General features: G+C 41.4%; 1 protein-coding gene across 1 annotated transcript in view; it reads left to right on the top strand.

Annotated features, from left to right (window-relative positions):
• Window positions 1-862, top strand: part of kcnn3 (potassium intermediate/small conductance calcium-activated channel, subfamily N, member 3) — a gene marked incomplete at both ends in the record, with an annotated part of 39,088 nt that extends 38,226 nt beyond the window's left edge. Inside the window, one exon of the mRNA XM_079227937.1 lies at window positions 446-862. Within this exon, the coding sequence (XP_079084063.1) occupies window positions 446-862 (417 nt within the window). The remainder of the gene's footprint in view (window positions 1-445) is intronic.
• Window positions 863-14,656: the final 13,794 nt, after the last annotated feature.

Genomic DNA, 14,656 nt, shown 5'->3' with positions numbered 1-14,656 from the left:
GAAACAGATCGAGTGAGGGTGTGTATTTGTGTCTTTTTCAAGAGCAATGCCTTTAGCACCAAATATTTTGCAATTATGCCATCTCAATGACTCCATCTCAATTGGCCACTTGTGCGTTTACCATGGTTACGGAGGCCAGGATGTGCAAAGCAGGGACATTTCATTCTCGCTCTCCTCTCTCTTTCTTCACAATATTATAACGCCCACACAGAGACTTCCCTCCAGCCTCCTCTTCATTCCAGCTTCTGCTCCCTCTTGGACATGTTTGCTTCCAGTCTTACTCCCCAGGCTCGGGCTTGCCCCTCTTCACACTTTTTCTTTATACTCTAACCCCTTTCATTGTCTCTTCTTCGTCAGTCCCAATGCAGTAATAAAGCAACCATCATAATCCTCTCCTCTCCTCTCCTCTCCTCTCCTCTCCTCTCCTCTCCTCTCCTTTCTACAGATGCAGAGCGTCATGTATGAGCTCATGTCAGAGCTCAACGACCGCAGCGAGGACTTGGAGCGTCAGATGCTGTCCCTGGAGCAGCGGGTGGAGCAGCTCACCGCCGGCTTCAACACCTTGCCCGCCCACCTCTCAGCCACCCTCAGCGCCCAGCACGCCGCCCTAGTCCACTTGCTAAGAGAGAGGGATTCGAGGGACGGGAGAGGAGGTTTTGGAAGTGGTGCTGTGGTCCCCATCGCCCCAGCTGTGTCTTTAACCGCTGCACCAGCTTCCGTTCCCTCAGTCCAGGTCGCGCCTCCAGCCTCGCCCCCATCCCAGGTTCCTACTTTGGCCTTGGAGGCCCCACCTCTGAGCCCAGAGGGGAGCCTGGAGGCTAGTCCCAACACCAACACCAACACCTGCACTTCTAGCTGCTGAAGACAGCTCTGAGGACCAGGAGAGGACAAATATGGAAAGAAAGTAGGGAGGGAGGAGGAGAGAAACGTGAGGTGAACCTCTGAAGCTATCGCCGTGAGGGAGGGTTGAAGACGGGACTATGAGGAGAAATAATAGGATTAAGATGGAGGGCCAGTATGAACGATGAGACATGTTAAAGACTTTGGGGCGCTTTCCTTGACAAGGGGAGGAGAAGAAAAATGGAGACTCTAAAAGGTGTGATGGGGAGGAAGAATGTCAAGAAGGTGAGAAATGGAGGTAGAAAGGATGAGGAGGGGGAAGGAGAGAGGAGGAGAAATAACGAGGAATAATTATATAAACTCAGAGCTCCTAAATGGATACCACTCCAATTACTTATTCTATCTTTCTCTCTCTCTCTCTTTCTTTCTCCCTCCCTCTCTCTCTCTCTTTCTTTCTCTCTCTATCCTTTCTCCCTATCTCTCTCTCCTTTTCCCCGATCTCTCTCTCTCTCTCTCCTTTCTCCCGATCTCTCTCTCTCCCAATCTCTCTCTCCCTTCATCAGGAATTAATGACCATGACTTTTTATCCTTATGATGTATTTTCTATCTGAATGCTAATTGTGTGTTAACGAGCATCCCTTTAACAGAAGGTTCAATCAATATGACCAAGATGTAAAAAAAAAAAAAAAAAAAACTAGTGGCATGTACTGCACACACAGATACACACAACTTATATAGACGCATCATCCACGCAATACAAGTTAACACAGCACAAACATAAATACACAATATTTTACAATGCTGGCCCTATTTACACTCACACAAAGAAAGTGTGTGTAGTAGCCCACAAGATGATACTAAAGCCTCTACTGCCAAGCACTCAATGCACTGCCAAGCAATGTTGACACACTGTAAAAAGTGTTCATCCAAACGACTTATCTTTTGTGGGTGTGACCTAATGCATAGTTGTGACTTTTTAACTTCTCAGTTTGGAGAACCGTAACCGTTCACTGAACGATACAAATTACAGATGAAGCTGAAATAAGTTGGTATGACACTGAGGAACATGAGTCGTCATAAAGTCTGTTTGTGACGAAGAAGACGATAAGATAACCGAACACAACTACAACAGGACTTTTTTATTACTGCATTTATTGAATTACAGATTGGGTTGAACTGATGTGTACTTGTAGGTTTGCTGTACTGAAATTAGACTTTAAAGAGTTTGATTTGATTACATTTTTGTTTATGTTACTTATGAAAACAAATAGTTGTATCAAGTGCATTATACTGAAATGGTTGTTCGGAGAAAGAATAGATTACAAAACAAATATATATTAAACTGCCATTTTAATCTGGGTGATTCATTTTTAAAGAAACACAAGACAGAGCTTTACTTAAAGATAATGCTCTACATTTGGTGAGTGTTAAAAATACCAGTTGAAACATTCTCCATCAATAACAAATGACCTGCTTATTCTTTTACTTGCCTAAAGTCAGTGGAGTCCGACTGACTGGGATGCTGTCGTATCTATTGTTTTGCTTTAATTCTCTGATAAATAGTTATGCTTAAAATTACTAAAATGTTGATTTTTTTAAATTGATAATTCAATTGAATTTAAAATCCAACAATTTGTTTCGCTATGTGATTAGAAATGGGTGTGATGAATATGTTTTCACAGTGCACAGTGTGACCCTTTATGAAGGGAAGAAGACCTTTCTCACTGCCGTTCTTTTTCAAGCTTGCAGTTCCAATCCAACGCACTGTTATCATGAATGTATTCTGTGTAAAGAAATACACTCAAGCCCACTTTCTTGCTCCATCACTTAAACTGCCATGCAGACACAGGAACAGACACCTACACGCACGGACACACGGATATACACACACCTCGACAACCAAAGTGCTCTCTCTTAAATGGACTTTAATAAGAGGCAGGGAACGCTGCTGTCACTGGAGACAGAAGATAGCAGGAGGCGTTGCAGATATCTCGACAATATTTCTGAGGGAATAACTGTGAAAATCTGGGTATGGACTTGTTACAGTGCTATACATGGACTGCTCTTCACTGATTTAGAACAGATAAAGGTGGACTATGGATGAACTTGAGGGAACACAAATAAACCTTATAAAGGATTGATGGCCATGAAGGAACAACTGTTTATAAAATAAATAAAACATAGAAAGAAATAGTTAGGTATATCTGAGAGGAATTATAATGGTGTGATGGGAAAGAGACAAGCCTACCCATTGGAGACAATATCGAAAACTGTCTTATAGCGACACGCTGTGGCCGGAATACTGAATTACACACGCTTGGAATATTGTATAGTATGCTGTTAACGAAATCTAGCTTTGTATTGCTTAGTCTTTTCTACCATTATGATTAAACACAGTTATAGCTGATATCTACTATTACTAAACTATAGTATTCTTCTCATTCGTCATGACAATTATGATACATGTATTAACAATACGTTAAATAATTTTGAACAAGGAAAGTGCCGTTTGAGGTTGAACTTATTTTGTAATTTTTATTTTATCAGAGAGAATTAATAAAGTATATATCTATAACATTACAGCGTCCACGTTTTCTGTGTTGCTGTTGTTTTCTCTTAGTTTTATTCAGTGCGATGAGGTTGCTGCGAACTAATTCACGCTGTACACTGATTTTCAGTTGCTCAGCCATATCGCGATATTTGGAGAAAGTTCAAGGACATCGACAACGTAACGGTCGATAAGTATAAAGTAGCTACTTTTCTAAAGTTGGCTTTTAATTCTTTTTTTGTATTTTTTTCTTTTCGGAGGTGGGGCGTCAAACTGTTATTTATCTGAGATGGAGAACAGGATAAACAATCATCGTTAGCTAGAAAACGTCATGTTTGAGTCCGCAAAGGACACCGTGACCAGTAAAAAACACAACTGTACTTCTTTGAGCTGACGTGAGGCAACAAGGCTGATTGGCTTCATTTGCATATGTGTGTGTGTGTGTGTGTGTGTGTGTGTGTGTGTGTGTGTGTGTGTGTGTGTGTGTGTGTGTGTGTGTTTGTTTTGTTGTGCTTGTGTAACGTAAACGCTCATGAAGTCATCCAGTCCTGAGACAATTGTGTCCAGCCTCTGTCTTTGTCCAAGTCTCCCTCTGTTCATCAATCCTCTACCTGCAGCCAGCAGGTAGAGCTTGTGCTCGGTCAGTGTCCCCTAGCAACAGCATCATAAGAGCATGGGACTCTGGGTAAGTGGAGATGTGTTGGACATTTGGGTGGTCAGTACGTTTATTTCTGGTTTTACCGTTGTCAAATTTGGGGACCAATTTACATAACGTTAGTTCATTGAACACTGGTGACTGTGTGACGCTCACAGTGATGTCCTTTACTTTTGACCACCAAAATCCATTCAGTTCCTCCCAGAGTCAAAGCGGATGTTTGCGCCAAATTTACAAAAAAATACTCAAGGCCTTACTAAGATATCGCATTAGGAGAATAATACTGACGGACAACTTGCTAACATATTGCCTTGAGCAACAGCTGTTCCTATGGATGCATTCAAATCAAAGGCATGTATCATACAGTATATTGCAAAAAACTTTACTCGACTAAAAGTCAACAAGAATAATCAAATGTACTTTAAATGTAATGTTTAATTAACCCATTTTGTGCTTACATTTACTATGATTGGCTGGTGTGGCGATACAGGACTGATTTCCAATTAAGTAATTTCTTAAGTTGTGAAAAATGCTCACAATAGTCGGCCATGGAAATGGTTACATTTTTAGTTTGTTCATTTGAACATGTATTAACTTGGTCTTCATTCTTCATCTGGCTAGTGAAGACATTGCAGTTCAGAATAGTTTAAAAAAGTAATTTGTAATTTGTTACACATCATTTTTCTGTAACTGCTCACTGGCCATACCTCATGATTTTAACATAATGAGTCACATTCAATATTTTGAGATCCGAACAACAAGCTGTTATATGTTAAGTACATTCCTTATATTCAGGTCTTCTTTGCGATTAGTGATAGTTGAGTCAAAGCTATTTGAATTAACACCTTCCCACTAGTTCTCGCCAGTGTGTGTTCGTCCCAAAGGTGACCACACTAGAATCTTCTCCGGACTTACCGTGTGTGAGTGCATTTTACTTCAGCATTAAGGCGGTCAAAGCATTTACACAATCTCAGAGAAAATTGATTTTAAAATATTTTCATAAAGCATGCATCATGTTGTATGTTTAGCCCGGGGTGAAAATAAAACAGTAAGAGAGGTGTGAACGCCAGGCAGCCTGAGGCAGTGCTCTGCCTGGGGCACAGCACATGTGATGAGCTTGTTATCTTTGTTATTTACTGGCTGATGCTCTACGCGCTGCCGGGGCGTCCATTATCTCTTGTGCTATGTGAATTTTCATGATTGTGTTGTATAATTTTAAAGCCAGGGTTATGTCCGTCGCCTACTTTAAAAAAAAAACGTCTCTGCCTATCTCTTTCTCTCTCCACCTGTCTCTCAGTCCTTCATTTTTCAGGAAAGCGATTTAGTCTTTCAGGATTGCTGTTTGAGCAGAGGATAGCAAAGGACCCAGAGATAATGGAAACTGGGATTGCTTTTTGCTCATACTCCAGCCAAATTTAGCCAGAAGAATATGACTGCAAGAAAAAAATGTCACACATTTTACGAAAAAAAGGCAAAGCAATAAATGGCCACAATGTAACACCAGAAACAACGCATTTTGAGACATGTAAATTAGATGCATTAGTAGAATCACAAACAAGTTTCAAGCCATTTATTATAACACACAATACCTAATATTATCAAATAACTTTTAATAGGAGCATCGGGTTTTGAGCGTTCTATTGTGTAAATGCAATGAAACAATATATATATATATATATATATATATATATATATATATATATATATATATATATATATATATATATATATTACAACTCTAATGATGAACCACGACACAGCCACTCTATTCAGTATTCATCCCAATGCTCAACAGTCTCTGTCTGTATTTTGGTCTATGTTATGGTTCTCGTGACCTACAACAATTATTCCTTCGTTAATTGGAACGCATTCTTCCTGCCGAAGGATTGACCCTTCATCCCAACTTATTAAAATGACTTAATAATTAGAATTATAATCGTCTCCCTTATCTCTAAAATGAAATACCTGTGAAATCAGTGCTTTTTCCCTGAAGACGGTTTGACGATGTGATTTCTAACAAAAAGCATCGCTTACATGCCGGCCTTTACACAAAGAATACATCCACACGAAGATGTATTTTTTCTTCATGTTTTTTTCTCCAGGCCTGATTGATGATGCTGACCTCCATGTGCCCTGCTGCTCTGTCTGCATGGTGGAGTCACGCAGCCGCATTATGCTTAAAAATGGAGACCTAACCTCATACTCCTGAATTGGCGAGGATTGCTTGTGTGTGTGTTTTGGAACGTGTGTGTGTGGGTCTGCAGCTTTGTCAATGGAAGAGGAGGCAGTGGTACAGTAGTCAACTATAATGTAATCATAACAAACGGCCAAATGTCACCAGATTCTGTCAGCGGGAGACCGTTTCCATCGCAACAGGATCTCTTATCTCTAACTGGTCTTTGTGCTGACAATATAGTGGTGTTCTGGATGCTGGCAGCAAGACAGTGTGTAGTGGAGAGGCTCTTCATTGTTTTTGCGGGGGACAGCACATAAAAACGCTTTTTTTTTACTCTCGCTTCCTTTTTAAAACAGTAAAAACCTTACGATGACCCCACCAGTCACAGTTCACCAGGAAGTGCAGAGCTATGAACCACTTGTTCTGATGCCTTATATCCTGGTGTTTCCCTGGCAACCAGAGGGACAGATCTATCACATACAGGTCTGTGCGTGCATGGATCTGTATTTATGTGTGGTGAAGTGATTAGAGTGTATTGCATTTATTTGAATTGCAAATACAAAGATTGTATTTGTTGTGCGCTTGTAGTTTTTTTTATAAATGTGTGTATCCGTACATTCAGGTAGAAATGGGGAATCAGGTTGGTGAGCTGGTCAGAGAGTGACAGTGATGTTGCCGTGGTGATGATGAAAGAAGAAATAAAAGTGGGCCAGACTGTGATTCACAGCGAGGATACACTTTACCGTCAACACACAGGATTTGTGAGTGCATGTACACACACTCACTGTAAAGGAACAGGGTCACTCCTGCCCTGTCTCTTCTCCTCCTTCTGAGTTCCTGTATGTTTTGTGACCGTGTGAGTTCATGGCTGCAAAGTCTTTTTCGCTTCGGAGTGAAATGACCCGAAGTTTCTAAGTGGCGTTCATGATAATAGCTTTTCCAATTCTCTAAATGCGAAGGAAAGGTACTCCAATGCTTCCTTTTTCAGCTCCTTTGGCACAGGAAACACTGGACCATCCTTTACGAAATGAAAGAAGATAATCCCGTCCCACAATTCTTTGCGGCAGCAACATTTATAATGACACACCATTCGTGAAAACAAATGATATGCCCGTGTTGCACAATTGTTTTCAAAAAGTCATCTATTAATGAGATGCATATTGATCAATATGAGTGATGACAGTGACCACCATTTCATTACATTGCCTTCATATATATTTATTATAAATAGCAACAAATAAGTAAAAAACAGAACATCATAAACAACATTAATTAACAAATATTACATATTGAGTCGAGAGAAATACATACATGTACACTCCATAAGTCAAACATATACCATATAAACCTCTGTGACTGGTAGTCTATATTTCTTTTTTAAATTGTAATTCCCACCTTGGTAATGAAGTAGATTTTATCCCCAGAGTGTTCACGTTTAAGATGACATAATACTTTATTCTGAGACATTTTATGTGTTACAGTAACAAAGGGAATAGTGCAATAACAACAATCATCCGTTAAAAAGGACAAGATGGGACTAATTTAGTGCCAGATTGGATTCTGTAAATCTGCCTGTGTTCTCTAGTCTGTAGTCAGCTCTTTTGGATTTCTTTGCCCCTCTGGACTCTCTCTTGGACCTCTTCATCGACCATCGTTTTAATCAAAGTGCCCCGAAGCTCAACTTGCCCATTTGCGTCTCCTTTAACGGTTCTCTTTTCTGTTGTCCCGTAAGTGAACAGTATCTTTTTCTAATTTCCCCACTTCTTCCTATAGTTATACATCTTTCTTCTCCTCTCTCATGTGTCCAGATGTATGTTATTAGTCTCCTACCATCATGCTGCCCAGTTTACCAGTCTTCCCTCCCCACATTTCCTGGTACATCAACTCCTCCCCACATCCAGGCCCAAGCCACCTCCCTCAAGCCGTACCTCCTCCGGGAGGTCTCTTTTTTTCTTTTGGTACACTGCTTGATGATAAACCTCCATATCAGCATCACCATCCTTTACTTCCATGTTTCCAACTCCTCCTTTCACAGACACCTACGTAGACATTTTAATGTAATGTTCACAGTTACTTGGCTGGGAATGGCTGAGAAGTTTATAGCTAAATGCTTTCTGCCTTTTCTGTTCAGTCCTTAAGAGACTTGACTGGATTAGTGGGTTCTCTAACACTTACACAATCATGGAAGTAATGTTGGCATCCATTAGTGATATTGGATAACACATATGAATGTGTGTGTGTTTGTTGGTATAACAGATCAGTTTACAGGCTCTTAAATGTCTACCTGGTCCATTCTACTTTAGTGTGCTGTCAGCTTCCTGGGCATTAAAATGTAACACACCCTAACTGTACTGCAGTCCTTTGATTTTATTAAATCGATAAATGTTTTATGTATTGTTTATGCCAGGACATAAGAAGGTTAGCCAGCACCCAACATTAGGGGCTTATTATTCCGAGAAAGAACTCATACGGTTGGTAAAGTGCTTTTCATATTGTCCAAAAGGAGTTGGTTGCAGGAAATTCATTAATTCAAGGACATTTTTTAAGTATTTTGCGTTTTCTTTATGTGTAATTGTTTGTACACCTTGTTGATCATGGTTCAGCTGGCTGTGCAGGTAGGATCACTGAGTCCAAGACACAACCTCTCCACCATCACCACAGAAATGGGCCGGTACAATATTAGCTCCATGGCAACACTGGCCGCCCACACTCCCCTCAGGCTGCGTGCAGGGGACGTGCCTGGATGCATGTGTGAGAGAAAAGAAGTAAGAGAGCAGAGGTTGGTAATTGATCAATTTTTTTAGGCTGTTCGGTTGAATCGCAATGAAGGGAGAGACGATGGGGTTTTTAATGATGCCACAGGGAGCCGTGCGCTGACAGGACTTTTACTGCCGCCACTTGCACTGACATAACTTGGCTAACTGTAACTCCTTTGCATACTATATCTTCTGCCGGGTATCAGTGCCGCTCGTACATTTAATTACCAATTAACTTTTTCATTTTGTCTCTGACTTTATTTTTTCTCGGTGTCGGAGTGTCCCGCTTCATGGTGTATGAAGTGGATCCAAAGCTGTGGCCTCTGGCGTCTCGGCACTGGTGGTGAAAAGGCGTAAGACAGTCAGCCAATTAGAGTCTGGGAACGATCAGCGGCACGTTGGCAGCGCTACTCATCTGCTCTCAGCATCCAGGTGGGACTCTGGTCTGTGGTACGAGTCAAATTAGATATTTTTAGCATCTCTTGACCTCAGCACAGCTTCAGGGCCCTCGCCGTCAGCCATGAAAGGAGGAGAAGAAGCTGAAAGTGAGCTGTGAGTCCCCGACTTCTTCGTCCTCGACCTCTTAATCCTCCTCCTGCCTTCAGTCTCAGTATCCCACAAGCCCAGCAAGTGTCTTCATTAAGTTTTATTTCCTCTTTTCTATCTTCCCTCCCTGCTGCTCGAGCTATACCTTCTTCTTCTTATCACACTTATGCACTCTTCAACAGACCCTGAGACTTGCACGCACGCACACACACACACACACGCACGCACGCACGCACACACACACACACACACACACACACACACACACACACACACACACACACACACACACACACACACACACACACACACACACACACACACACACACACACACACACACACAGGGAATACAATAGAATGTCTTATTCATCTGAACTGCTTGAACGCGCCCCCCTCTCTCTACCTCCTCCATCCCTGCCCAGTTACTGAAAAGTGATGTTGGTTTCCATAGCAATCGTCTGTGTCTGCGACACAGACACATATCGGAGGGGATTTTCCTGACACTGTCTAAAGGATGCCGAGCGAAGGGAGTCACAGAGACGCATGCATGTGAATGCGTTTGAGAAACTGTTGATTAGCAATCAGCATATCCTTCACATTGATGAGCTCGAAGAAAGCTGTTGATTGGGTGATTCCAACAGGAATACGCTCAAGTGCTTTACAAATTGGGCATTCAAGTCAATTTGATGTTGTGGCTCATGATGTAATGGGAAGAAGAAAAAAAAAAAATCTTCAATATTTAATTATTTTTGAATTCACTAAAGTGCCATCAATAACAGCAGTGATTGTTCTGGGCTTTGGGTTATATGTCATTCTGTAGCGGTTTAATTCTTCAGGGTTTCATTTTGCACAATATATTTCCGTCATTGCATGATGTCTCTTATTTCACAATTTGACAACATGACTCTTTGGTGTAAGGCGAAAGTTGTTACAGTCTGTAACACAAATAAGGTCATTTGTGTTGTTGAGATAAGAATGGTGTTTTTTCTGCATTTCTGTGTAGTTTGTGTCTGTCTCTTCAGGCTGCTGTAGAATGTAGGTCAGGTGGACAGGAGACTGCAAGTTGCCTGCTGTTGTGTTTCTGTGTTCCCTGTCTTCCACAAAATGTATGCAGGGATAGATCCTTGGTTGCTATGAGCTGAGTAAGAATGAATGAGTATAGACAATAGATGAATAGAATTAATGGATGGATGGATAAATACAAGGGTACTTTCGTATCAGCTCTTTAAGACACAGGGAAGCAAAAGCATTCAGATTCTGTGTCTATGTACTTTTGAAACACATCCTTTATAAAGTATTGCTGAAATACAGATTGTTGTGTAAACTACCAGTTGAAATATGCATCGCTATACTATAATCAAATGCATTTCTCTGACTGCATAAACCGTTCTGACAAAGAAAATTATCAATTTGCCACCTGTGTAAACACACAGAGCAACAACTTGGCGAACCAAAACAACTGAGCAGCATCTGGCTCTAGAATATATATTTACATTTTCCTGAGTCTCCCTTGCAACCTACTGAGAACAGTCCTAACACGTTATCTGTTTCATCCATTAGGAGTAGGGTGCAATCAGCCAACACAAAAGAAGTGTGCTCAAACATTCTTCGTAGCCCGTGTTTATCTGCCACTGCCTGGTTTTCTCCCTCCAATTATTTTCACTACTTTACTAAATGATCTGAATAAATATGTGTGGTATGTTTAACACTGAAAAGAACCGCAGTAGAAACGATGCATTCCTCATGTAGCGTTCTCTCATCATCTCAGTAGCATGTTAAATAGATGTAGTTAGCAAGGCTTGACCAACAGGGGGCGCAGTTTGACAAACACCTCAAACTCCTCTTCATCTCCCTACATGTTCTTTCACACATGGCGCTGGCAGACACACACAGCAAGCAGACTATTTAAGCTACATGGTCAGAATAATTAATGCAGGAAATGATCACAGGCACAGGAATGATTCATTTCAAGCTGTGACAAACTGACATGACGGATTGTTTTTACCAGGTCGCCAGGCTTTTAATACTCGCGGCCATTCAGGGATAGCATCCATCACGGTGACCCTCACTCATGCATAGGTGTAGGTGTGTGTGTGTGTGTGTGTGTGTGTGTGTGTGTGTGTGTGTGTGTGTGTGTGTGTGTGTGTGTGTGTGTGTGTGTGTGTGTGTGTGTGTGTGTGTGTGCTTACAGCAGAGCTTAGGGAAAACTACTTTCAGCAGTGAGATGGTGGAAGATACGCAGCAAAGCAGACCCCCCCTTTACAACCACAATGATGTAACTCTCGAGGGTCATACACTTCCACTCGTATTTCATCATGTTTACCTCCCGTTACCTAGACGTGGAAGGTGTCAGACTGTCCAATCAAAAATATCTTTCTTTTGCCGTCGGCCTTTCCTCCAGTCTCTCTCTATGTAATACAATGTGATTATAGTCATTATATTCTGTGTTTCCATGAAGCAAAATATGTCTGTCACAGTTCATGGTGAACAGGATCCTCTCATGTAGCAAAACAGTTCAGGATAAATTAGGGAAAAGGAAGGGATGATAACAATCTGCCTGCCAATTATGCTATTGATCAATCCGTCATCAAAGTCATTACCAATGAAATAAGCATTTCAACTGTGAGTGTCCTGTAAATGATCTTTTTGTTTTCTGTTATCCACCTACATGTTTGGCATTAATCAGGTTTTAAATCAAATGTTCAGTTTTTGTTAATCTTCAAATTAGATACCAATAGATTCCATGTCAATATGTGTTTGTGTGGATCTGAGTGCTAATTTTAAAGTTCTACATCAATAAGTGTTTGCTGCGGTGTACATGTACCTATGAAGTGGCTTTAAACAGAAGGGAAAAAAAGGTTTTCCTGAGAGATTCAATACATTCTAGCAATTCAATATGCATTTGACCTAGAGATCAAGAGTCTGTTTGTCATAACCACTGTGTTGCAGATTCCATCTGCCCGATTCACCGCACTCGGTCTGTGTTGACCCCCGAGGGATCCAGACAAGTGGCCTGACACTGGCTCTGCTCTGCTGGAGGTCATTGCCATGGAGACGTGGGGTCAGCCAGACCCTGCTCATCAGTGTTCAGGTCAGTTAATTGTGCACTGGATGCTAATTGTGTGTAATAGCTCTGTCCTTGGCAAAGGAGAAACTCAAACAAACAAAATGGTGTGTGTGCATGCTCAATATAGATCTCTCAAGTGTGCTTCTATTCAGGGTTTTCATCGTCATAGGGTGCTCTATTGTGACAACCTTGTACAATACTTTCACACACGCACACACACGCGCACACACGCGCACGCACGCGCACACACACACGCGCACGCACACACTTCCTCGCCCCCACACCATCTCCTGTACGGTCTTGTAATCTCTACACGGTTTGTGTATTTTTTAACTTCCTGTCTTTCTCCCCAATCCTTCCATGTCACTTTTTCATTGTACAACTTTCGCTTTGCCAGACTGAAAGAGTCAATAGAGTAAAAACTCATCTGACTGCTTTGACTACCCTTTGCTATCGATGCTCCTCTCTGCCTCCAACTCAGCGATGACCTGCCACGGATGACTTTAGATTTTGACGGCCATCTTGACTTTTAGCAGCGGCATCGACCCCACCAACACCTCCTTCGGTGCCCACACTCCCTACATGTCCGTCCTGCTCTCTGCCTATCTGAGGTCAGACAGTGACATGCACTGCACTTCAGTACCACACAAACAGGAGAGTAAACAAACCAAATTGTTGCTAAAAGCAGGTGTCTCAGGGCAGCCCTAGAGCATCTTCAGACAGCGATGGGCAACTAGAGGCTAAACAGCAAGTCCTGAGAGAAGCAGGGCTGATGTATAGATACACAAATTGATAAGGTGTGTGGCTTGACTGTGTCTTGTGTTTCCAGGTTAAATGTGGAGCCCTTGACCAAATGGCCTTGCACTACTCCATTCCCAAGGAATTCAGCACCAACCTGAAATACCTGATAAAAGCACAAACACCAGTCAGCGCCTGTCTTGCGTAAAGACACTTTACATTTTTTTTTACACATTAAAGAAAAGCATTTGTAGTCCAGAATAAACCAACATCAACCAGCAATCTCACCCACATGTATTAGTTGTCTTCCTATTGCTCTTAATGTCTATCAGCTTCATGTACTTTATCAAACAAGGAAAACTAGGCAGCAACACCCCCTACAGCTATTTTATAGTCAGTGCTGAAAGTATCACCACACTAATAACACACGTTGCACATCGCGCTCTATTATCAACGGCTATGTACTCTTTCTCTATATACAGATGTCAAGTCCACTCTCAGGAGGGATCCGTTTTCCTGCTGCTCTCCTCTGAGCGTCTCATTTCTCTCACTGAGCCTCTTCGTGGGGTCAGTCCCCTCCAGGTGTCCCAGACCGCCGCCCTACCTGCTGGTGTTGACTGCTCCTTGACAGTCCTGTCCCTCAGCCTGGGGTTGAGTTCACTATATGCACTATATCCCTAAAGGTGTGTGTCACACATGCAGCGACAAAAATACAGTTAGCTCCACAGTCTTTTAAAACTATTCAATAAGTCTTTGAGTTTATTTAAAGTATCATAAGTACCTAAAAGCTAATTAAATTACTCGGAATAGGTGCATCTACAGCCTTGACATTTGATACATTTCTCTTGCAGACAAAACAAGCAGTTTGGTGTTCAATCTTAATACTCTTAGTTTTTAAGTATTATTATATTTATATTGTATAATATAATGTACCCGATTCACAGGCATACAGGTTAATGCTAAATTATTTAAGTTTAATGGAAAATCATGGTCTAGAATTATTTATATATTTTTCCAGCATACTCAGCAGTATAAAGTCATCAAATCTGATACAATTATTGAAATTGGTGGGACCCACTTAAAATGTATTCTAGTTTGTGCAAAACTCTTCCTTTGTCCAGGTCAGTTCCTATAGCTAGCAACACACACAAAAAAGTATAACGTTTGCGACCTTTCTTTTGACAAAACTAAAACATACAAGAGGTGTAAACAATCATGTTACCATTAATCCATAAAAATACTGGCAGTGTAAACGTATTAGAGAACTGCAGGGTATATTGTGTTTAGCATGTGTAAGTCACTCAACCAGGAGGCACATCGAATCATAT

The sequence above is a fragment of the Taurulus bubalis genome (assembly GCF_910589615.1).
Source record: "Taurulus bubalis genome assembly, chromosome: 12".
Classification (NCBI taxonomy): Eukaryota; Metazoa; Chordata; class Actinopteri; order Perciformes; family Cottidae; genus Taurulus; species Taurulus bubalis.
The sequence above is the reverse complement of the archived record's forward strand: the minus strand, read 5'-3'. Positions and strand labels throughout refer to the sequence as shown.